The following is a 24,886-nucleotide window of genomic DNA, read 5'->3' on the forward strand; positions in this document are numbered from 1 at the left end:
CATTTCAGATCCACAGTACAACAGAGATAATTCTGATCTCAGCTGGCCAAAGAAGGGCAGACCTTTGCCAGAGAGGGGGACACAGGGCAGACAGGGCCCCCCGGGGAGGCCCTGAGGAGCAGCTAGGTCTGACGGTTATCTCAGAGCCTGCCCCCCCAACCACGGGGTGAGGGGACACCAAAAGCTGGGGGAGGTTAGGGCTGGAGAGTTTAGAGGTGGATTTGAGGCATGTCAGACAAGCCGTCCACTTGGGGAGATCATGGGGTGAGAGCCCCAGATGGGTCTAAGCCATGGGAAGCTGAAGCCCTGGGCCCGCCATCCTTTGAGGCCAGCTAAGGTCAGGGTCGATCTCTGGTTATGGTAAATGAAAGGAATAAAAGGGCTATACACACGGTGAGAGGCAGATTGGGGAGTCCACGTACCCCGATGATGGCGTTTAGCTCCGTCATGGTGACCTGCTTGGCACGCTCCACCGCCTGGGCCACCTGCTGCTGGTGCTGGAGGGAACAGGGAGGGGTGAGCTACACTGTCTTCCCGACCGAAGGGGGCACCGGGGACCGTTGGGGCCAGGCAGGGACGGGGCCCCCACATGAGGCAGAGGAGGCCCCTGAAACAGGTGGGGCCTTTCTACCTTCTGTTTTTAAACACTTTTCAAAGAGCGCGTGTTCAAGCCCCACTTTCCGCACATTGTTTTAAGTTTCAACAGAAATGAGCCCAAACATGCCTGTCAGTCACCCGTCTCCTCTCACCACACGTACAAAAAAAAAGTCCTTCCGCGCCTTCGAATGGGAGCCGAGTGGGAGAGGCTAGCCCCCATTAATGTTCTAAATGCGGGAACAGCATCGTCACATAGAAGGGTGTTCCCATGTTTTAGGAGACGCAGCTAGAGTGCGTGCCGAGTCAGGAGAGTGGCACTCTACAGTCAAGGAGTTCAGAAGTGAGGTATGTGATTTTACAGATATACAATCCCTAGCCACGTAAAGAGGAAAACGAAGATGTGTTTGGAGAGAGAGAAAGAAAAAGTGGCATGGTGAACCCTTAAATCAAGCAGGGACTGGGAATGGTCACGATGGGTCCATGCGGGTTCATCAAGAGTAATAAATACAACGCTCTGGGGCGGGATGTTGGGAACAGCTCTGGACCTTCCACCCGTGGGCTGCTGTGAACCTAAAACCACTCTGAAAAGTACATATTTTTTTGGTGCATTCATTCCCTTCGGCCTTGGGGTAACATCTGCTTCATGTGCACCTGTCTCCCCTACTGGGCTGTGAGCTCTAGGACATCAGTGGGTCGTGTTTTGGACGCCATCATTTATGGGTTGCTACTCTGACTCAAGAAACCTAGAATTCTGGAAGGGAGCTGGCGGGGTGGCTGGGGCCTGCCCCAGCTGGAGTGAGCTATGCTGGAAAGACAGCTCACCTGTCTGACCTGCCCCAAGGGGACTCCTTGGAGACGCTTCCCTTGTCTCACCCATTAGCCCCGTCCAGGCCTCAGGTGGCGGTCTCTTGGAAGGCATGCTTAGAAGGTAGTATGACTGACTGATCATGCCTCCAGGGAGGACCCTCTGTCCTAGGGGCTGGAGTCCCCCTTGGGTACGCATTCCCTTTATAGCATGTGCCCCTTCGCACTATGTGGCCAGGCGTCTTGCTCCTAGATGTTTTCAGGTGTTGGAGATGGGACAGAGAGACGCAGAGGCATTTAGGAATGCCCATTTGGATGGGGGGGCGGGAGGCAAAGAGGGCACCCACTGCCCATTGCTAGTCCCATCACAGGCTGGGATCCTCCTTAGTCTCAGGAAGTGGCAGAGAACCAACCAGTTCTACCAGAAGAACGAGCCAACACTCCCTCTGATGTGCTGGAGTGTTTTCTCTAAAACCCCAGGTTGCTAACTTCAGTCCCTATGAACGAATAGGGGCTGGGGCTCCAGGGGGACCCAGGCGACACCAGGAGGCATTGCACTCAAAAGATGAGAAAGATGCAGAGCAAAGGTCTTACCTCTTGTGACAGAAAAGGCATGATCTGTGCTAAAATCGTGTTCAATCTCTTCGCAATCTCTGTCTGCAAAAGAAGAGAGACGGTGTGAAGTACAAGCAGATACATCGAGTTGCCGAAATGTTGCACAGGGGTCAATGCACACTCCCCTGAAGCCACAGACCCCCCCCCATCAGGGCCCCTGCCAGGAGGCCTTGCTGAATCCATGGCCCTCCCCCAGGCGGGCTGCCTGGGCTTTGGGGAGCTCCAATTTCCTCAGAGGGGAGTCTACATGTGTGGCTCACACCAGAGAATCTGCCAGCTCTGGATGGAAGCCCTAATTAAAAACAAATAAAAATAAATAAATAAATAAAACAAGAACCACTCCCACCCCCCGGTGCCCTCCACCATACACCCCAGTAAAACCTATTATCCGAGTTCAGCGCACAGTGGTGAGGACTTGGTCATGCCCAATGGCAACAGCTAGACAGGTTGTCCAGCTCAGATGAAGCAGGTGACCGGAAGTCCCCAGGGCCACAGGTGCCTTCGAGGGTCTCCTTCAGCCCACTCCACTTCTCTCTCGGCCTCTCCCCGACCAGACAGATCCCTCCCCCATGCAGCCTGAAATCCTACCATGAGTGCCTCCCCATCTTAAGGTTACAACACTGCCTTCTTGTAGCAGCTGCTCACAGGTAAGTCGTTGGAACCCCAATCCTTCCTAGAAGTAGATCGTGAGCTGAGCCCTTCTCTGCTCCACCCCCATCATGCCAGCCAAGATCATATTTAGGTAAGTACCAACTGCTTCTCCCACTCCTGTCCTATGTGAACCCCCGATCTCAGATCCAGAGTGGTTTGGGAAAAAAAAAAAAAAAATAGAGCCCAATGGTTAACTTTGTCCAGACAGGAAGGAATAGCCTGACAGACAGGGCTCAGGACAGACTGCCTTCCTCAGCTCCTGCTGAATCCCGAGGCCCCCAGGACCGGGGTCCCAGCGCAGGCTTCAAAGCTCTCATCAGCACACAGCAATCTTCCAGAAACAAAACCATGACAACAGCCTTTAAAAATCTCTGATCATCTGCGTGTCAAATGGCTCTCAATGAGAAATCTGGTGCACTTAAAATAAAAACAACACTGTCTGAAGGCTTACAAACAGAGTGCGGACCTTGGGAGAATTCCTGGGGCTAGCACCCCCTACCTCTCTCTAGCCCCCTGCCACTAAGGAGGACCTGTCTGGTTGGGGAAGTGCCAAGAGAGGGAATGGGCTAGAGTGGCCCTACATCCTGGGGCTGCCGGCCACAGCAGGCAGGTTCCAACACGGGGACAGTCTGTCTACCCCATGGGGGAGTCCTGGGTGGGGTCCAGGGACTGGTCCTCTCCTGGAACACTCCGATCCTCGGGACAGGGCCAGAGTTGTCCACTGTGGGCATCTGGGGTGGAACAATTCTTTGTTACAAAGGACCGAATGACCCACTGAATGCCAGTAATGGGTCCCACTTCCAAATTCCAGGGTGGAGAGAGAGCGTTCCCCTAGCTACGCCCTCTGGGCCTTACCACCCCATTTGCCGTTTGGGTACGCTCCAGTAAGGACACTGGACACCAGGGCTTCTCTGCCTCACTGCTGTTGACATTGAGGCCAGATACTTCTTTGCTGTACGGAGCTGTTCTGTGCACCATCTCTGGGCTTGACCCACTAGATACCCATCATTTATATTGTAAGGAATCTAGGAAGATGACTAAGTAATTACTGTATAAATTATTAATCTAAGTAAGTGGGAAGAGTTCTTCTCTCAAACAGTATCTTCTCTTCCAAACAGGATCCTTCCTCATTTCTGTTCCTCCCTCTCTTGATTGACAGTGGGGAAGAGGAAGGAAACAGGATCAAGGTTGTATCTGGCAGGAGTTCTAGAACAATCCCCTACATCTCAGTCCAAAATTGCAAAGGGTAACATGGTCCTTCAACCGTCAGATGTTCATGTGCCCCATCAGAACAGAAGGACGTATCAAAAATGGGAAACAGACATAAATTAGACCACCCAGGCTCACTGGTCCAAAGGCCTCTTACCACCAACAACCAGCACAGCAGTGCCCGGCACACAGTAGGTGTATAGTATCACTAGCCACCCTGCACTGATTTTCCAAGGCCCCCCTGGGTGCAGATCTGGGCCTGGCCCATGGTGGGCGACATCTGTGGCCAGGGTGGCAGTGGACGGAATGCTGACGTACATACAAGTGGGAGGCGGGGCAGACAGGCACCCTTCAACAGGGTGAGGCACGGCCATTCCCATGGGTCTCTGGCTGCTGCCCTCCCAAACCCTGAGCCAGGAAGGCGGGCAGCAGGCAGGCTCTGAACCTTCCCAGTTACTCTGGCCTACACAGCAGCTCCAGCTCTCACACAACCTCTGGGGCAGGTGGTTATAAATGGGCTCCCATCTGTTGCTTACTTCCACTAGCAAATAGGTCAAGTGTCAGTCAGGGTCTTGGAAGTTCCAGGCAAAATATGAAAAGGAGCTGGACTTCCCCTTCCCCATACCCTTTAGCCAACATGTGGCCACAGCTTCTGTCCAGGTGGGATCTTCCTGCAGGGTGTGGTCGGGAGTCCAGCATCTTCCAGTTATAAGGAAAAGGGACCTGCTGAGATTTCCTGTAGCTGTGCCCAGCTCCAGCCTTGGCCTCCCAGGCCACCAGGTGGCTCTGAGCAAGTTCCCAGTGTCACCCTTCCACCCCCACTAGAAGCAGTTCCTGCCTCCTTCACCTACCTCCCAAGACCACAAACATCAGAACCGCTCCACACAGACAGGGAACCTTCTGGAGCCCTGGGATATGGGCATTCGGGCCCTTTCCTGAGCCCAAATTCCAGGAAGGCCTAACTGCATAAGACAGAATGAAACAGGGTTGGGAAGTGGGCAGAGAGTGGGTGGGTTGGGGTAGAGGAAGCACACTTGGCCAGTGTTTATAGTAAAGTAGGGCTTCCCTGTCCCTGGGTCCGGGCCTGGGGTGGGCTTTCCACACCCATTCAGTCCCTCCCAGCTGTCACTGCAGGGTGATTCCCCTGCCTTGGAGTGACACTCCCCTGCTGGCCTCCACAAACAGCAGAAGCAGGGAGTAAACCTTACCCATCTCTCTGTGACTGCCCCATTCTCTGTGACTGCCCCATCTCTCTGTGACTGTGTGTGGAATGGGCTCCGCACACCAGTGCACGAAGAATGGACGGGACTATCCCCCTCAAGGACTTTTCCTTAACACTGATTTTTTGGAGGGTGGTGATCCCAGAGGGGAAGCTCCTAGAAATGTAAGCTGGACGGACAGAGCAACTCTTCACAACAACAACCATCATGACCGTTACCATGCACCACCCCAGCTGCCCCCAAGCACTTCCCACATGAGAGCTCATAACACCCTCCAGGGAAGGCCCTTCCAATGAGCAGCTCCATGTTTCAGATGGGGAAACGGAGGCCCGCCCAGCAATGAAGCAACCACACTAAACGACTTCCTACCAAGAAGCCTGATTTGGACATTTTGAGAGAGCTTGGAGAAGTAATTTTGAAAGAAAAACTACTGTCAGGGTTAATCATTGACAGCATTTCCGATTAGAACAGCTGTTAAAACAGCATTTGGTCCAACACAAATAAGCCCTAAACATTCAGTTCCAAGAAAGGGGGGAAAAGAAATTAAGACATGTGACTTCCACAATTAGGACAGGTCACAAATCACAAACTGGAACCAGACCACACACTAGAAAACTCCTCCTGGCAACCCAGGGCACCATGTTATCAATAAGGCAGCTACATGTGGTCCACATGGGTCGCCCAAAGCCATCGCCTTTGAGTGAGGTCCCTCAGATGCGGACCTAGGAGAAGGTAGGGGCCGGAGGCGGGGAGACCGCTGCCTTTGGAAAGAGGCGTTTGGGGAGGCGGGCACAGACTTTGAATGTTTCTTTTCAAGTGTGGTTCAAAGAAGGCAGCTTGGCTGGTGGGAAAACACTGCTCCTTGGAAGGAGCTAATCTAGCAGACACAGACAGAAGCAGCTCGGAGACATGTGCCCAGAGACCCTGCGAGATTCAGAATCTGTGCTCCCAACTGGGCACAAGGAGTAACATCTGCCCAGCGTCTCCGGTGAAATGGTTAGGCTAATAAATGACGAAAAACAAGATGGGGCGGGGGGCAAGTGACTTTCCCGAGGAGCAATCTGCTCAGTGCGCCTGCCTAGCTCCTGGGCACGCCGTGATCGTCTCAGGAAAGCAGGACCTGCAACCATCTTGCTGGAAACAGAGGGTCCTTCAGCACCCCCAGGCCCTGCCTCTCCTCCCATCACGCTCCAGCCACAGCCCCCAGACCCAGGACGCCAAAAGACGCCAGCCTCAATCTGGTCTTGGTTCTCACCCCCCAGTCTCCTGCTCCTGGGCTTCCACAGCCGGCCAGGCTTTGGCCGCACCCTCCATCTTTCTTTTTCTTGAAAATGTAGCTGACTGCTCAACCCAGTCCACAGCCCCCTGCACCCAACAGTCTCCCTGCTATTTATTTCAAACTGCCCTGTTGTCTGTCCCGCCGGCTTTGGGGAATACATACATCATTGTAACCTCAGCTCCATAAAAACAAGGTGAGGAAGAACCCTGGCACTTTAAAGAGCATGTTATGACCCATAGCCATGAAGAAGCAAGCTGGCTCCCACCCCCCAACCCCCAGCCCTGCCTCCATCTAGCTGTGTGGCTTTGGGCAAATCACTACCCTCCTCCGGGGTCCCACTGCGTTGTCTGCGACACAGGGCGGCAGAGAGGTAACTTGGAAGATCTGGGAGTTGTCCCTGTGTCTCAGCCTGCTAACGGTTCCTGAAGGGCGCTGTGACTTGTCCTTCCTCAATACAGCATAGGAATCGAGAGCACGGCAAGAATTTAAAGGGTGATGAGGAAGGAGAGAGAGGCACTTCATGATGTGGCTGGGCTGCTGCTGCCTGGAGTTCAGTCCCCAGGACCAGGCTTCATAGCACAGAGGGGTCGACAGCAGCGACACGCCATCTGTCAGTCCCGTGCAGCCACGGTAGGAAGGGCTCATCCTGCTCGCCCGGGACCTTCTCCTCCAGAAACATGCATGTTTGGGGTGGGGGGTGGGACTCCACGGTTCTTGGATTTTAATCAGGTATTACCAGGTTCTCTGACTGAAGCTCTGGGGTATTCCAGATGAGTCTGCTTCATCTCAAATTAAACTGAGAGGGGCACGAGGGGTGGGAGGCGGCGGCCGCGGCAGCCGGGTGCCATAACCACGAAGCAATCAAATGTTCAAAGATTCTGGAACAATGTGCCTGAGTGTTTTTAACTTAAAATATCCCATCTCATGTCCCAGGCAATTCTAAATTGATAGGCCCTCAATTATTGGACTAGACCATGAAATTCCTTGCCAGGCAGTTTCTCCTCAGTCAGGGCTTAGACAACTCTGAAAGAAAGCAAGTGGCTGTTTTATCACCAGCGGGAGGGAAGTCCAGGGACAAAGTGGGGTGACACCTCCAGGAAACACCAGGACGGGGTTCCCCAGCCCCGCTCCTGCCCCGCCACAGGCTCTATGGGAAAGGAGCATCCAGGGTCTTAAAGAAGGGGGCAAATAAATGATCCACTCAGCAGCCCAGGGAGATAATGGCCCCTGCTTCTGGAGGGGCCGGGAGGGTTTCCATCACGGATCACTCAATGATAGGTGAGCCTCCATAAAGGCCCTTTTAGCACTGACATATTGATCAAATTATATATAACTACAATGCCATTAAATATTTATGCCTTCTGTGGAAGCCTGCTGAATTCTTTATGCCAGGAGGGCTGGATATAAGAAAAGGCCCAGCCCCGTGTGACCCTGAGGATCTGCCTCCTGAGGGAGGGAACGGGACAGGACACTGGCTGTGGCCAGCCTGGACCTGGCACTTGGCGATAGCCCCCATGCCCCTCACGCAGGTAAGGATGGCAAGGAACCTTCGACACACGTGCCCCCACCCAGCTAAGACAGATGAAAGGCAAGAGACTCCAGGGTGCCCGGCTTGGGACATGACCCTCCACGTGCCACCCTGGACGGAATCCCACCTTCCCTTCCTCTGTCTACCAGAAATCTCTGGCACTTTCTTCCAAGAGTCTAGGGAGTAAGGGAACTGGGAATGGTGAAGTCCAGCAAGGAAGGGGAAAGAGCTTGTGGAGAGAGAGGCGGGAGAAGAGGCATCTAGGCCACTGACCCCAGAAGAGTTGGCAAGGCAAAGTCCCAGGTCTGTCCCGTACTCAGGCCTCAGTTCCCACTGCATGAAAGAGGCAGATCGGGGTGCAGGAGTCATCAGAGCTCTCAAAAATGAATTAGGTGTGTGTGAAAGTGAACATCCTGTCCTTAGGAGCATTCAATGGCCACCTAACAGGGACAAGGGTTAGACACCACTCCCTGGGAGGGAACTGGGCCGAGGTGACAGCCCAGTCCCTCCCTGGCTCTCAGACTCCACGACTTTCATTTCTCAGACTCTCAATTTCCATCCACCGGGTTTCCTGTTAACAAGATCCAATAATCTTTAAATATTTGTTCACTTTAATTTCTTGGTTCCCAAACACATTAAACTCTGCTTGCTTCCCACCCCCACTCCAGGGGATGGCCCTCAAAGAGCTTGCTTGTGTAGACAGAACAGGGAAAGCCTTTGCCGATTAGACCTTCCCCCAACACCGCCCATTCATTCCAGGCGCCACCAACCGCCCCCCCCATCCCTAGAGCCCTTGGTCCCCTCCTTCCCCTCAGATAACCCTCTGCCTCCCTCCCCCACCTTCCCAGACTCCATTGGCCAACTCCTGCCAGGAGGAAAAATTCTCAATTCATCCCTGTGGGGTTGCCATGGCAACCCCCAGCCACCTAATCCCCCTTGGAACATTATGCAAATCTCCCTTTGCCCCTCAACAGGCTGTAAAAGTCACATTACCCTTGCAGAGGCAGCTCGTTAAATTTTGGGGGTCTCCCCGTAAGGTCAGCACTACAAATGGAACATTGGCTAGGACTTTGTAAGGACAGAGGCTCGCGGGGAAATCCGGGTGGCAGGAAAGGAAAATGAGGTGTCGGGGGAGGGGACAGGCGGACTGTGGGCAGACACAGAGCCCCATTCTAGCCACCCACCACCAAGTTCACAGCCAATAAGCAAGACCATCCCTCTTAGACTGAAAGGGTCTCTTCCCCCAGACAAGGATGGCAGGATCACAGGCCGAAAAGATCAAGACGGTTACTTAGAAATTTGTTCATGGGTCAGATGGGACCGCCTCCCAAACCTCCACCCCCGCATTCAACATCTGGGTTCACAGACAAGGAAAGCTGGGCCCAGAGAAGGCAAGAAACTGCCCTAGGTCACAAAGCTAGACAGTGGCAACCAATTCTCTCAGCTCTCCAGCCAGACTTCTTCCCCTGACACCAAGGGTTTACACCTGGGGAGTGATTTTGCCTCCCAAGGGACCCTTGGCGATGTCTAGAGAACAGTTAAGGGTGTCACAAGGAGAGCAGTGCTCCTGAGAACTAGTGGGTGGAGGCCAGAGGTGCTGCTAACCTTGGGGAACACAGGACAGCCTCACGGCAAAGAATTATCCAGCTTCACATGTCAATAATGCCCATACTGAGACAGCCCAATCTGTGCACGGGGGGGCCCCAAACCTACCCAATTCTTCAAGGCCTTGTCTGGGGTCTTTCCAGGCCCAGAATCTAAGTCCTGAAGCACATTCAGGTGCGTGTCCTGAAGGCAGCCATGTGGGCAGACCATGCCTTGATATGGCCTGGGAGACAAGCGGTCCGGCCAGGAGTGAAACAGACTGAGTTTCTGGTTCTGAACCTGCTCCCGGTCTACTGGGAACCACAAGCCAGTGCCTGACCCTCTGCAGACATCTGTGCTCACAGCTGCATGCAGGGCCAGCCAGCCACACATGGCAGGGTTCTAGGAAGTCCTACAACATCCACAACCCCAAGGATCTCAGCCTCACTCTTGGAGGTCTTCGCAACTTGTGGCACTACGTCCTGCTGAGAGAGGACACTGCTGAGGCCTTCCTACACGCTGGGGACTGTGCGAAACAGTCACTGTATATCCATCACGCGACACACACTCCTCCTAGCGCTGCCTGTAACTGAGGGGTCAGACAGAGGAGGTGGGGCTAGTGGTTACTTAAAAATTTGTAACTAAGTTGTTAGTTACGACTGCATGTCAAACTCAGTTCCTCAGGCATGGTAGCCATATCCCGGTTGGCACTGTTTTGGCAGGCAGGGGTTCCCATTCTCCCCCCAATACAAACTGAAGTTCACAGAGGTCCCATGGTCAGCCCCAGGTCACATGGCCAGGGGGTCTTGATGGGGGACTCAAATCCAAGGCTGTCTAACTCCTACGCCTATTGCTTTGCCACCAGGACTGACCACCTCCTGGCAGCTGGTGCTCAGCACGGGACTGCCAGGACACCCCTCTGAAAACCAGTGGCTTCTGATGGAGAAACTCGGAATTCAGCACCGGCACAAAGATGTCAGGAGAAAGTCTTAACAGGGACAGGCACCAGTCCCCACTGCGGAGCCCGGGCAGGGGGAAAATGAGGGAACGTCAAGTAGAGGAGGTCCCCGTGGAAATGTGGTCTGACACAGGTGAGAGAACAGAGAAACTCAAACAGTGTGAGAGAGAATGGTATCTAGAAAGCACTGTACCCACTCCCTTTAAGTAGTCCCTACAGGCTGTATACTGCGCACGAGAGGCTGGCATCAAGCCAACAGTAAGAGGACTCCAGCAGGAGCAGACCTGCTCTCTGAGGGCCTCAGGGTTGAGGAGGGTGGTGGGACACAGGGCACCGGGGGCAACACCAACCACCAACCTCAACCGCTCTGTTAGGATTTCTGCCCTGAGGCAAAGCCAGGTAAGTACTGGACTGCTGCCCTCTCCAGGAGTGAGGGGGCTCGGAGGAAGGCACGGCTTCCAGGAAAAGCAACAGGGAAGGGTTTAAGGAGATGCTAAAGCTCCTTTGGGCCCATCAGTCCTGGCCCACTCACGGCCTCCACCTGCTGGGTCTCGTGCTCACTCTGTTCCCATAGGCCACCGAGCCCCTCGCTCCAGACCACTTGGGACCACCTATGCTCCAGGGCTCGCCAAGTCTGCCCTACCTCTTCCTGCACAGGAAGTTGGAGACTTCCTGCCCCCCACCCTAGACCAAGGACTGACTCCCATCCTTCACCCACTGGTCTCCCCCAGACTGCCCGGCTCTTCCTAGCAGAAATTGCCACCGGTTCACCAAGCATGCCCTTGACCCGACAATCAGTTTGACACTCGGGGTCCGGACGGACCTGTTGAGGGCTCTCCCTAGCCAAGTATTTGGGTACCGGGTAGAAGGCCTCCTCCCTCCTCCTCCAACCTTCCGGTCAGAGACTAGCTGGGTGGTGTAGGAGTCCAGAACCAAAGCCTTCACAACCAACCAGGAGAAGACCCCTTCCCTGCCCCTCCCCTGTCCCCAAGGCGCTCCTGGCACCCCCAGTGCTGCAGGACTGTGGGAAGGACTCTTGCTCGTTTGAGTCTCCTTGCAAGGGAAGATGTCACTTTTGGGGGCAAACAAAAAAGGAACTTCTACCACTGGGCTAGACTAGATGTCGTTCCGTTTTTTAAAAGAATGACAATAACAACAACAAACAGTTGAAGCGTGTGAACAGTGCTCAGCAAGGATTTAAAGGGCAGTAGGATAAGGCTGTGGCACGTGGAACTCCCCGGCCAAAGAGATGTCCAAGGCAGGCCAGGCACAGTTTACCAATTTACCTCCGAGCCACTGACTCTCGCCTTCCTGCTACTCGGTTCCTTCTCGGAATCCCAATTCAGCATGTTTTCTCTTCCTCATTCCTTCCTCCCCCATCTCTGCTTTATCATCTTCTTCCCCACTATCTCTTTCCTCACCACCTCCTATCATGCCTTTGTACCACTGAACTGCCCACAGACCAAGACAAAACACAAAAACAAGACAAAACCCTTAAACTGTATTAAAGACGCATTAACACAAAAGCTCAACAGGACACTTTCATGCTTCTTTTCTCCAATCACAACTTTGCAGCCAACAGATCTCTCTTAGAAGCCGGAGAAAACCTATATCCTTCCCAGAAAGTCCATAATGCTCTACAGAGTCAGGGGAGAACCTCAAACTAGAATGTTGCCCTCCACGAGTCCCCGTAAAACTTACATTTGTGCACCCAGTATGGGCCCAGAATCATGCAGGGCTCAGGAGCCCCAATGAATACAAAATGGTCCTACCCCTCAGGGAACTCACAAAGACAGCATTCCGCGCGCACACACACACACACCCCCCGCCCCACCAGTCCCTGCTGCCCCATCCAGTTATGAACACAGCCCTCTAGTGCCCCGGATATACCCAGGTCCTCACACCCCATACTCTGATGCTCTCCTCTTGGTGTGTGTTTGTCCTGCTCCCGAATGCCTCTTATCTGGGGTCTCTAAGATGACAAGGTCTACTCCGCTTTGCAAACGACCAAGTGCAACAGAAATGCCAAGAGTCAACAGTATCACGATATTTGGAAGATCACGACGTTCAAACGCTCAGTCCCCCACAAAGGCCGTCGGCTGGAATTACTTGGCAGTGGCGGCGGCGAGCTGCTGCAGGACCCCAGGCCCCTGGTGGTGTCACTCACATGGTGGGCGAAAGGAGGACGCCCCTCCGGACACACACGCCGAGCCCATCCACACACAGTCCTGGCCTTTGCCACAGCCGGACTCCAGGCCCCACCCCTGGGAACCTGGTTCTGTCTTCACCCGCCAAGGATGCCACTGGTGAAGGGGAGCTTTGGGGTGAGGGGGATTTCAGCCCAAAGGGCTGAGTGGCATCTTCACAGTTATGAACTTGGCTGGGGTGGAGAGGAGGGAGATTTTGTTCTCGGGCAAAATCCCCAGGGCTGAGAAGATGGGACCCCTGGTTAAGCCCCCAAGCCCTGCATGAACCTCCACTTAAGAGCGAGTCCCTGCCCTACGGACCTTCGAGCTTTCTAGAGGGGCCTCTGCACAATGAGCAGCCTCCCAGAATCTGATTTGAAAGGGGCCAAGGCCTCCACGGTCCCTGATGTGCTTCTCCAAGGAGTGGAGCCTGCCCCCACAGAGGTCCCCCTCCCCAATCCTAGGGACACAGAGGGCCCCTTGGAAGCCTAACCCCACCTCCTCAGGCTGTGACATCCTTAGCCAACAAAAGAACTCCATATCCACACACAGGGGAGAACAGCCCTTCCGAAAAAACCTCCTTCCCCAAGTTTCTCCTCAGCCCCCAACCTGAGGGGGAACATGTCGTGTGAAAGGCGAGAGAGAGGAAAGAAAAAGCCAGGGGACAGGAGAGGCGTGCGAAGAGGAGGAGCCAGCATCTTGGCCCGGAGTCTGCAAGAGCATTTGTTGAAAACAAGATATTGTCCCTTTAAGCATATAAAAACAAGGCCCTCGAGCACGCAGTTCTCACTCTGGTACACAATTATGGGTGCTTTCAGCTGTCTAGCACTACTTCAAGTGCTCTCTTAAACCAGACTGTCAATGGCATGTTGAAAGCTATTTCGCTGGCTGCTATCATTAATAGCAAAGTGGAGAGAGCCGGCTGATGAGAATTAAATATGGGGGAGGGGCGGGTCAGAACCAGTCATTACAGAATTACCCACACGGGGGAAGGAGGCAATGCCACTTTGGAGAAGAAAGGTCAAAGCGGCAGGCGGGGGTGGAGAAGCAGGGCCCAGAGGTCTCCGCCAGCCCCAGGCGTCTGCCCCCCACCGCCTCCACTGCCTCCCCCCCTCCCCCCTCCCCCCCCTCCTAGTTGGCCCCAGGCAGATGGACATGGGCCAGCCCTGCAGAGCCATATGGGGACAGAGGGAGCCCCTGAGGCGGGAGTGTGAGAGCAGAGAGGCCTGGGAGATCACTTTGCTGCAAAATGTCACCACCTCACCTCACTCCCCAAGTGGAGCCCCACGCCCACCGCCATTCCCAACTTGTGGACTGTGCTTCCGCTGGCCTTTCCAAGAGCTGCTGTCACCAAGAGAGACAGAGAGAGAGAGAGAGAAGCCGAGAAGCCTCCTCCTCCTCCTAACCCCTGCCCCCCTTTAAGGCTCAGGTAACAGCCCTTCGGTGTAGTCTTCCTGGACCCGAGCTGACTCCCCTTTCTGGGGATGAATAAGCCGTTCTGTCCTGCTCCTGTCCTGGGTGCTCCTCGGGGAGACTGGGCCATATTAGTAGCACTTCCCTCACTGTGCTCCATGACTTCCTGAGATGCCGACTCCCCAGGCGAGGGGATGGTGTCTTATTCGGCTGTGTAACGGGCCCCAGCCCACACCCGGCACATCCCAGCCCCTAATAACTGCTCTGGCAGGCATCCAACCCCCTCATTTTCCTGATGAAGAAGCTGGATGCTGAGCTGTAGGAGGAAGCCTGCAGAGCTGGGGGGCCAACCCACAATTAAAACCCTCACTTCCTCCCCCTGGGGCTCAGGGAATCTGGAATCCCACCCTCTGAAAAGCTGAGGAATTCGGAGTAAAGGAAAACCAACGTGTTTCCTGAGCACCTATTTCGTGCTAAGTGCGCGTAACAGACCCCAGCCCAGGGGTTTCCTCCATGGCTACAGAAACAAGATGATGAAGTGTGAGAAAGGCAGCCAGAGTGTGCCACAGCAGAGGGGGAAACCCCACTGAGATTTGGCCTTGACCACCTTCTCCCCCCCCCCGCCCCCCGCCGTGTCCCAGTATATTGTACAAACAGATTTGGATTAAAAACACTTCCCTGTGCAGGAGGGAAAAGGGAACTCATTCCTTGACCAGCACACTCCTAGGATAAAATGGAAATGAAGGGCCTTCCACACAGACCAGGCCCTTCCTATACTAAGTGGAGGAGGAAGAATCCAAAGAGAGAAAGAAGAGCTCTGTGCCTTGCGGGGGCCACTGGCCTAGAAGAGTTCACTAAAGGAATCTTATTAAGAAGCCAGGTTTCTAACCCAGGCTCAGTGTCCTTGAGTAAGGGGGGAGCCATCCATGTGCCCATCTCCTGGGCCATCCCAGTGATCAAAAGAATGATAAGGGAAAGAGCCAGAGAACCACACCAACCCTGCTCAGACAGCTCATTCGAAGGTGAAGACCAGAGGTCCAGAGAAGACTGGGGTAGAAGGCAGTCTGGGGCCTGGAGCTCAGCAGACCCCAAAGCCGACCAAGGCAGGCCCCCGGGGCAGTGAGAGAACCTGTGGGACTCTAGAAGACTGTCCTGGGCGACAGTGACCAGCCGGGAAAGGTTAGGTGGAAACCAGGGCCTAGGAGCGGTGCCTGGATGCCAAAAGAAAACACTAGTCCAGATCTCTTCTTAGCTCAATCCCGATGCCACAGAGACTGGCACTCCTGGGTGTGGACTCTGTAACCTCGCCACCTGCTGGTTCCCTCTGGCCACCAGCACCTGCTAAAGTGATGGTCACAGAACATCAACTTGTACCTGGAGACCTTCCAGCCAAGGCCCTAATTACTGGGGGGATGGAGAGGGGAGGGGACGGAAATTTGCCATCTCCTTCTTCAGCCCCATGTTCGTGGTTTTCTGTATCCTCGGGTAAAAAGTTCACAGGTTGTACCACTTTACCTCGCCAGCGAACCTTCCCTCTGGGGCTGCTAGTTATGCACTGGGTTTATTATTACGCACATCAAGTCATTGACTGTGCAAACAGCGGGCAATTCAGAAGAGGACTATGGGAAAAAGTGTTCAGCTGATAAGGTTATACAACCCGAAATGGGGTACTTTGTACTTTCGTATACCCAGCTTTGAGCCTTTTGAGATTATAAGGCAGAGAGAAGCAGGAATACTCAGCCACAGAGGGCAATGGCTTAGTAAATATGTTTTACTTCTCAAGTCCTGCTAAACAGAGACCCAGGGAACGGGACAGAAGGCTGCAGAAGCAGCCCCAGCACTAACTCGGGACTGGGTGACTGAGTCAAGCTCAGCTCCCCTCCCGTGCCTCAGTTTCCTCATCTGTAACATGGAAGGTTTGGATGAGAAGCCAAAGGGCTCTCCCAGTTCTGGGATGCCAAAGGAAACTCGGAGGAAGGGTTCCTCCTCAGGCTTACAGAAGAAAGGGGACTGTTAGATATCGGCATGGAGCTGCCCCAGAGTTCCAAATGCCTCAAGTCCTCTTCTGAAACCTCAGTGCTGAGTGGGGGAGGTAAAGACAGCCTGACCCAGCTTCTCCGGCCTCAAACCCAGCGCCCAACAGGTGCTCTGGGGCGCTCCTTTCTAAGCCGGCTTTGGGAATGGTGGCTGGCACCAAGAGCCTCAGCAGGAACAGGATGGGAGCCGATGAGCTCGACAGCCACCATCGCCTCCCTGGCCTCGTTGTATCACCCTTGACATTCTGCCTGGAAGCCGGAGCTTGGAGAAGGTGGGTGACCCCCTCGAAGCCTGAGGCCTGGCCCGTGGTTCTGTAATCTTTGCTCTGCAATACTCAAGGAGATAGGCAGAGGAGTAGGAGGAAAATCCATTTATTACTTCTCTGGGATCTGACAGCTTGGAGAAAGAGCAAGGAGGAGACAGAGAAACAGCCAGGAAAGGAGCTAGCCCCAGTGAGTTTTACCTCTCGGCTGGATACACTTTGTCAGCTGCCCAATAATTGCGGCCCAGCTGGCGGAACCTGAGGTTCCCGACTAATAGGCATTTTTTTCTTTTTCTTTTTTTTTTTTTTTAAGATTTTATCTATTTGAGAGGGGAGAAGGTCAGAGGGAGAAGCCAACTCCTCGTGGAGCTAGACGCCAGATGCGGGACTCAATCCTGGGACTCCGGCATCATGACCTGAGCCAAAGGCAGTCAGTCACTTAATCAACTGAGCCACCCAGGCGTCCCAATAGGCATTTCCCATAGAGACAGCAAAGGAGAGCTTTAAAAAAAAAAGTGTGTCTATGTGTGTGTGTGTGTGTGTGTGTGTGTGTGTGTATTGGCGGTTGGTGGAAAGAGGGGGTGTGGCCCTGCGGGCCAGCAGGCTGAGGACCCCCCCCAGTTCCCAAGATGCTGGCTCTAGACCTTACCTATTACATAAAGGTACACCCAGTCCCCGCCCCCACTGCTGAGCTTAAAGATGAAGAATCCGGCGTGTTTGTTCCAGGCAGATGTAATCACACGAACAGTCAAGTCTAGAGGGCAGGACACTGCATGAATAATTCAAGCACTCCAGTCACTTGATTGTGTGTGCAGATAAAACACCAGTCAACCGCTAAACAGGTCAGCTGATAAACTTGTTTGCTCAGGCCTAACCACCATCCGCCAAATGCACCCAAGACCCACACTACAATTAGTGGCTGGGCTTTCTTCTGCAGAACCCTCACAAGCCTAGGGAGTGGCCGGCCTCATTAGGTCAGGGCTGCCTTTCTCAGCCCCGGTTTCTTCACCTCTTGCCTCTTTGCTCCTCCACAGCCACAGGGCGATTACACCCAACGCAAGACTGTGCCCTAAACCCTGCGAAGGCCTTGGCGCTCAGAGCACACTTGTCCATGCTCGGAAGCCAAGTGGAACGAGCTGGAAGGCAAAGGGGAGCAGGGAGTGGGGTCAAAGTGCTCAGTGGGGCAATCCAGACGTGTGGCCTGGAGTCTCAGCTCTGCCCCACTGGCCTCCCTGAAGCCTCAGTTTCCTGGCCTCTACAAAGGGCACAAGGAATCCCATCTGTCTGCCTCTAGCAGCTGCGAGGACTGTGAGACTATGTTGCCAAACCTCAGGCATTCTCCCCCTAAGAGCTCAGTCTGGGGAATCGCCAGAGGTCCCAGACGCACACAGCTGCTCTTGGGGCGAACCCCACCACCGAAGGCGTTCTGACGGCTAACTCTTCCAGAGTTCAGAGTCTCCCCAGGACTCCGGGAACACCTTTGCTCCACCGGCCAAGATGGATTCTTTGTGCCAAAGAACCATCCACTCACAGACTAGGTAACACCACCCATGCAGACCTCAACATGCAACAACGTATTACACCTTAATTACGAAGCTCTTAGAATAACTGCTGCTATAAATTTTAAACCTGGGTGCAATTACCCTCTTTAAACACACCCAAGATACTAAGCACTGAGGGGGAAAAGAGTGGGGGTGGAGAAAGGGAGGAGGTGGCACCTTGCCTGATACCCCAAGATCCTTGAACTCCTGAGAACCCAGGGCTGCTGCAGGCATTCGGACTGGACGAGTCAGATCCCGCTGGTCCCACCTAAAATTTGTGGATAGAACCTGTCTCCAGTTCATTCTTCTGAAGAGAAATATCCTTACGTACCAAGCTGTGTCTGCTTATGATTTTCCATGGCTCAAGAAGTAAGACCCTGGTAGCCTTCCTGCGCCTTCCTAAGGAGCTCATAATCCCTCAGGAAGCCACAGACTGGCTTCCTACCTTGCTCCAAAAACTCGGGCCCCTTTCTGGCTGCCCTCTACCCAACACTGGGGCTCCTCCAGTACCGAAAGGAAACCACAGATTCAAAAAGCTTTATAGGAAGCCGCTAAAGCAGGTGGCAATCTACAAGCATTCCTGGGTCACCTGCCCTTCTCACCTGCCTGGGTCCCTGTGCACACCCCCCCCCCCCCCCCCGAAGAAAGAACAAAATTTAGACCTTGTAAATGACTGTTCCTTTGAAGCAGAAAATCCATTCAAGTCACGGTCACCAAAGGCTAGAATGAGTCAACAGCCTTCTGAGATTTCAAGAACACCAATTGTTAAAAAGAACAACCGGCCTGGGCCATTTATTTGTGCCAAGTCACTTCTAATCTCTGGCCAAGCCAAATTACAGGCAGCCTCTCCTTGGAACACAAATACACAAACAGGCCTCTCCCACAGCCCAGCCTAGCGCCTGGGACTAGTTACTGATATGCACCGGAGATAAAGGCTGTTTGTATTTGCTAGGTTTGAGGTATACTGTTATTAGAAGAGTGACAATTCGAGGTAGTTTACATATCCATCAAACAGCAGCACACTAGCGAAACTGGTTTGACTTCAGGATTTCAAAGCTGAGCTCAACTACCAGCCATCTCAACAGCCCCCACGAGGCTGCCCCAGGGCAAGTTACTTCACCTCTCGGCTTCAGCCTCCTTCTCTGTAAAATGGGAACCCAGCTGCCTTCAAATGAAGATGGAGAGGAGAAAGCGGCCTTGGAACTGCAAGGTTCCAAGGCATTTTAGCCGTAGTTCATCCTGGATTCCTATTTCTCAGCATTTAGTGACTTGTGCCCTTAAATTCTGACTGCTCAGCCTGGCTTTTGAGACTCTTGAAGTTAATCTTATCAAGGTAGAACATCAAATTTTCGCACATAAACACACACAGACATATCCCTCCTGTGTTTCCCCTCAAGAATTTTACATTAAAACATTTCAAAGCAGCCAGCAATCCCCACTCTGGGCTTCAGGAGTTTGTAAAGCAGATCCTGAAGGTACAGCTTTACTTTTGCTCCTTTATCGTCCACCAAGATCCAAAACCGGGACTAATTTCACAAGCTTGATTGCTAAAAACCTCAAAATGTCCAAGAAATCAGCGACGCCTCAGACCCTGAATTTTGGAGACTGGATCCGTTCACTCTTCAAGGGGAAGTAGGAGGAACACAAGGACTAGGCTCATTTTCAAACAGGAGAGGCTATCAGAAACCCATGGCTTATATGTTTTTAACCATCAGATTTTTTAGAAAGAAAAGCACTTACCTGCTTGTGCATTTCAATGTTCAGGCCGTAGGACATCTCGTAGTACTAAAAGTGAAAAGAATCACCGTTAACAGGCAACACACTGATCTGCTCACTTTCCAAACTCAGCTTTTGGGGCAGGTTTCTGGCCAAGTCATACTTTTATGATACGTCTGCTAAAGGGGTTCAGCCCAAACCCGAAGCAAGCTACAGAGATGGGTTTAAGAGCTGACAGTGGGCGAGTGTTGTTCTCTCCTCTACAGGACATTATACATGCAGTAGTGCGAAGAGCAGAGCCCAACCCCTCCCACAAGCATCCCATGTGCCATATATCCTGTTTATACAAGGTTCGGGTTCAACAGGGAATCGTGTGTACACTGGGACCCTCTTGTCCTCTGAGAGTTATTTAGCAATGTGTCGAAGGCCTCTTATGTGAAAAGCAGTGCAGGGAGGCCGCTTAAGTGCCTTCCATGTTCTCTCACAAACGGAAGATTGAAACTCACTGAAACAGACACTGGGAAACGGATGAGAATCAATCTCCTGCCCCAAGGCTGACCAGATTCTCCAGTTGGGGTATCCCTGAGGAGGGAGGGGAATGGAGGCAAAGGGCTTTCAAAGGCTCCTCCAGGCTCACAAAACCCAGGGGGAGGCAAGGGGGAGGCAGAGAGAGCTTCTGTCCCACTCTGGCCAGATCCCAGGGCTGCAAAGCAGCAAAGTTTCCAAACACTCCCAGGAGGTCTCTAAGAGAGAGATTCCTCCAACCCGACGTGGGCTGATCCAATGCTATCTCACTAGCCAAGACAGGGCAAGCAGCCCTCTGGGAAACCTTGAAAACACAAATGAAAGGGGCATAGAGGTAGCGTCCAAGCGCCCCGCCTGGAGTGGGGTTTCTCTTTCTGCCCCTCCTCTCACCCACCCTCCTGCAAGTGGCCCGGGCTAAGGCGGGGTGGGGGTGGGGGGGTTAGTGGAGGGGGACAGCAGAAGTGGAGGGTCGGGGTACACTGCGGCTGACACCGGCTCCCAGAGCTCCCCTGCGGCTGGCTGGCCGGCCGCCGCGTGCTGGGGACCCCGCTGCAGGGTCCCCGGACCCCCGCCCTCGGCCCGCCCCCGCCCCAGGCCCGCGGCCGCCTCTCACCATCACGTAATGGCGCTGCATCTCCGTCTTCTCGTTCGCCAGCTTGTCGTACTCCACTTTGAGGCTGCGAGGGCAGGAGGAGCCTGCTCAGGCCTGGAGCCCGCGCAGCCTCCTCCGAGGCTCCAGCGCCAGGGCCTCCACGAGCCACTTTGCTACTTCCTGACGCCCCGGGGGTACCCCGATCATCCCGCAGCCTCGGGGCGGAGGGGGCTCTGCTCCCCGCCGCCGGGAGGGGAGTGAAACAACTTGAAACTTCCCGCGGCCGAGCGCGTGGACTTCTCCAAGCCGCGGGGGACGGGGGCGGGGGGCCCGGCTCGCGACCCCCGGAACCTGGAATGAGCCCCCCGCGACACCGATCCTCACCTCGCGCGGGCCCAGCGGGCGGCGGGGAAAGCCGGGAGGCTGCGGGCAGCAAAGGGTTAAGGCGCCGCGCTCTCGCAAAGGGGAAACAAAAGGCGGAGGCCCGGGCTGCCCCGCCGCCCCGGGTCGGGAGCCCCCACCGTCCCCGCTGGGGGTGGCAGGAGCCGTGGCGGGGACGCCCCTCCCCGCCCGCCCCGGGGAGGCCCCCATCCGCCTTACCTGTGATATTGAGCTTGCAGGAACTGGAATTCGTCTTTGATCCTGTCACAAGACTCAGCCACCGTGAATTTAAATCCCGGCTGCCCGGGCTGATGGGGAGCCTGGAGTCCGCGAGGACAAGACAGGGGAGGGGGCGGGGGAGTCAGATGGGGCTCCGGGCTGCCTCTGCCCCTCGGCGGCTTCTGCCGGTTCCCCCCGCCCAACCCAGAGGCCACCCTCACAGCCCAGAACGTTCCTAGCAAGTTTCTCAGCTGCCCGTCGAGGCGGGGGGAGGGGGAGGCGGCGGTGGACGCCCCATATCCCTCCCCATTGGCGGCCGGGGCTTGCATCCCCTGCACAAACGGGCTCCCATTCCCAAGTAAGACAGGGACTGGGAGACAGCTGGGTGAGTTGGGAGAGGGGGCGGGGGGGCAGCGTGAAAACAAACAGTGCCGCTGGAACACGGGCAGCCCCCCGCGCCACTCGGGCGGAATTAACCTCCTCTCTCAACGGCGCCCCCCCATCCCTATCCCCTTTGTGTGAGCGCGCGCGCGCGCGCGCACACACACACACACACACACCCCATAAAGGTAGCAACAAGCAAAATGGAGGTGCCAGATAAACTGCCTCGTTTACCCTGCCATGATAGATGCTTAAATAAACCGAGTTGCAATTACTCACCGGATGTCTGCCTTGCGGATACATGGCAGGGAGGGGTCGTGATTCCGAGAGCGTAGAAGCGCCGAGAGCTCGGGCCGGGGAGGTACGGGGGAGGGGGGAGCCAAGCCCCAGCGGGGGGCGGCCGGGAAACCTAGAGCTCGCCCCCGGCCCCCCCAGCCCGCTCTCGCAGCGAAATCCCAGAGTCGGGCGCTCGCCCCAAGTCGAGACAAAGAGCTGCGGAGCAGGCGGCAAAGTCGTCGGCGGGCGCCGAGGCCGGGCGGCGGGCGCGGGCTTTGTGCGCCTAGGGCTCGGCGGGCTGCGGCCGGCCGCCTTCCCCCAGTTGCGTGGAGCGCTTCAGAGCCGGGCGCTGTGCGGACATCGTCGTCTCCACGGTGGCTCCGGCGCGGGGTCTCGAGGCCGGGGTCCCCTCCTGGGGCGACTGAGGGCCCCCTCCGGGATCACTCAGCGCCTCGCGCCGCGAGGGGGGCGCGCCGAGGCTGCCCCAGCATCCGGGGCGCGCGGGTCCGATCCCAGAGGCGGCGCTCGTGGAGAAGCGGAAGGAGGCAAGCACCGATGTGGTGGCTGGGGGCCGCAGGAGCGCCGGAGGGTGAGGGCGGGAGCCCGGCGCGGGCGCTTCGACGCCCCCCCTCGGAGAGGAGAGCCTGCTGTTCTGTCTGCTACTGCCGCCGCCGCCGCCGCCGCCGCCGCTGCAAGCCCTTCCCAGGGCCGAGGAGGAAACTCCAGGCTCAGTAGGTGCAAATCAGCCGCCCTGGCATCCTAACTCCAGCGGGCACAGGAAGCCTCCGCAAATGGGTCCTCGCTGTTCCCAGCTCCAGCGCCGCGTCCTCGGCGAGGAGCGCTCGGCGCCGCCACCGCAGCCGCCTCGGAGCGCACAGGCAGGAGAGCGCAGCCGGAGACCCGGGAGCTCTGCGGCTTCCTTCCTTCCCCTCGGCCCGGCTGTCCTCTCCGCGCCCCGACAAACCCCCCAAACACACACTACCAAACACACACACACACACACACACACACACACCCAAAAAAGTGCCCCGGACCTGCGGATACCACACACAGACAGGCGAGGGGGACGAGCACGAGGTCTGAACTGCCGCGAGAGCAGTTCCAAATAGGGACTGAAAAGTAACAAAATAATGTGGCAGCTTCGCCCTGCGCTGGCCAATGGGAGTGCGGGGCCCCCACGTGGGGCTACCGGACTCGGCCTGCGACTGGGCGCCGCCGGGCGCGACGTCACAATGCCCTCTTGTGTCTAAAACTATGCATGAAAAGTAGCAATCAGGCCCTACCCGCTGGTGACTTTCGCATGGGAGTGAAAAACAGCGCTCCTCAGATCAGGAATTAACCGAAAGACATATAATAAATAGATATATATTATAGTCCCGGGCTGCTAGACTCCCCCCACCCGCTTTTCTCTTTCTTCCCCTCCCCCCACGATCTACTAGCAAATAATTATTTGGCGGGAGGGGTAAAGAAAGGAAACAGAGGAATAACAACAAAAGAAAAAAAGACAAGCTGTACGGTCCTCAAAACCTGTGGCTGGTAGTAATGTATCAGTTTATTCTGCAGTGGCGGCGAACGATTCCTCCCTCGAATCTCATTAGGTCTGCAAAGCAGCCCAATTAGATACTATAAAACAAACAGAATCACTTTGTCACTTTAACGTTTTCACTTCGCAAGATTTAAGACTGATAAAATGGTGGGTCACAAAGTTGCCTCCCACCTTAAAAAAATTCGATGGGAACTGAGGGTGCCCCTTTCTTTACCCCTTCTCCTGCCCCCCCCCCCACGGGTCCCCAGCTTTTCTTCTTTGTTCATTCCTCCTTCTTTTCAGAAAGCCAAATAAACGGCGTCTTTGATGTGCTGCGGCTGCCTGCGAGAAGTCCGAGGAACTCTTGCTCGGCGGCCAGCGCAGATGGAAGGGCCGGCTGCCGGCGGACAACCCGCCCAGATCGCGCTTTCCCCACTCGGGGCTCCTTCTCGCGGCTCCTCACCGCGCACACGAGCCCGGGGTGCGGCGGAGGCGATGGGGAGGCGGCCCTGCCCTGCACGGGCCCGGGAGCTCCCCATTCCCACCCGGTTTAGCCGGCCTGCTCGCTGCAGTGTCACAGCGTCGGCGGAAGCCTCCGGAGGGGCGCGCGTGCCGGCCCGTGGGTGTCTCGGCCGCCAGCCTCGACGCCCCGGGAGGCGCAGACGCTCGCCCGCCCCCGTGCGCTCCTCTCGTACCCCCACCGCCGCGCCCCCGGGACTCCCCGCGGGGTCGCACAGGCCACTCAGACTGCGGAGACCAGTTTGCCCGCAAACCGGTAGCCTCGATCTGCCGCTCGGAGTTACGTCAGGGAAGACGGACCAAGGGGGTGGAGGGAAGCGGCCCTGCCCCGGACCCCCTCGGGCACCGCCAGGTGGACCGGCCCCGGTGGGGGGGAATCCGGGTTCCTCCCCGGCATCTCCATGAGAGCGCACGTACCCCGGGGCCGGTGGCGGGCGCGAGCGAGCCGGCCGCGCGCCCCCGGATCTATATTTTCCCCTCATTAGGATCTGGAGTTCGCTCTTGCATCTTAATGAGGAGCTGAGAGCGAGCGGGCTCTCGGAGGCCGGTGCGCAGGGAGTTACACGTGAGCGCCCGCCTCGGAGTTGAACCTCCAGCGCCCGCTCCGGCCGCCAGCCCTGAACCGCGCTCCTCTCTTCATTTATTTATTTTCCTAAATAAAAACATAAATCGTTGCGGCGCGCACCAAAGGGGGTGGGAAGGGAGAAGCCCAGCTCGACAGATGCGAGCATCTGGCCGCAGCATTCATTAGACACAAAATGGCTCCTCTTTGGAGCTTCCTTTTCCCCTCCCCCTTCTCTGCCCTCCCCTTTACGTCACGGGTGGGCGCACCCGCTTCCTACCCGCCCCGCCCCTTTCTCGCTCCTGC

General features: G+C 55.6%; 1 protein-coding gene across 8 annotated transcripts in view; it reads right to left on the reverse strand.

The window, feature by feature from the left end:
- The window catches only part of TLE3 (TLE family member 3, transcriptional corepressor), a 45,976-nt gene extending 23,916 nt beyond the window's left edge, over positions 1-22,060 (reverse strand). For 4 of the 8 annotated variants that reach the window (XM_059371943.1, XM_059371941.1, XM_059371942.1 and 1 more), the window contains exons 1-6: positions 21,978-22,060; positions 21,318-21,418; positions 20,739-20,802; positions 19,625-19,669; positions 1,996-2,058; positions 423-497 (exon numbers count right to left, since the gene is read on the reverse strand). In XM_059371943.1, coding sequence (XP_059227926.1) covers positions 423-497; positions 1,996-2,058; positions 19,625-19,669; positions 20,739-20,802; positions 21,318-21,418; positions 21,978-22,001 — 372 coding nt within the window. In that variant the 5' untranslated portion in view covers positions 22,002-22,060. Of the gene's footprint in view, positions 1-392; positions 498-1,995; positions 2,059-19,624; positions 19,670-20,738; positions 20,803-21,317; positions 21,419-21,977 lie in introns of all 8 variants that reach the window. The other 4 variants (XM_059371939.1, XM_059371937.1, XM_059371938.1 and 1 more) reach the window with 1 other exon arrangement.
- Between the last annotated feature and the right edge of the window lie 2,826 nt (positions 22,061-24,886).

Source organism: Mustela nigripes, chromosome 13, assembly GCF_022355385.1.
Source record: "Mustela nigripes isolate SB6536 chromosome 13, MUSNIG.SB6536, whole genome shotgun sequence".
Lineage (NCBI taxonomy): Eukaryota > Metazoa > Chordata > Mammalia > Carnivora > Mustelidae > Mustela > Mustela nigripes.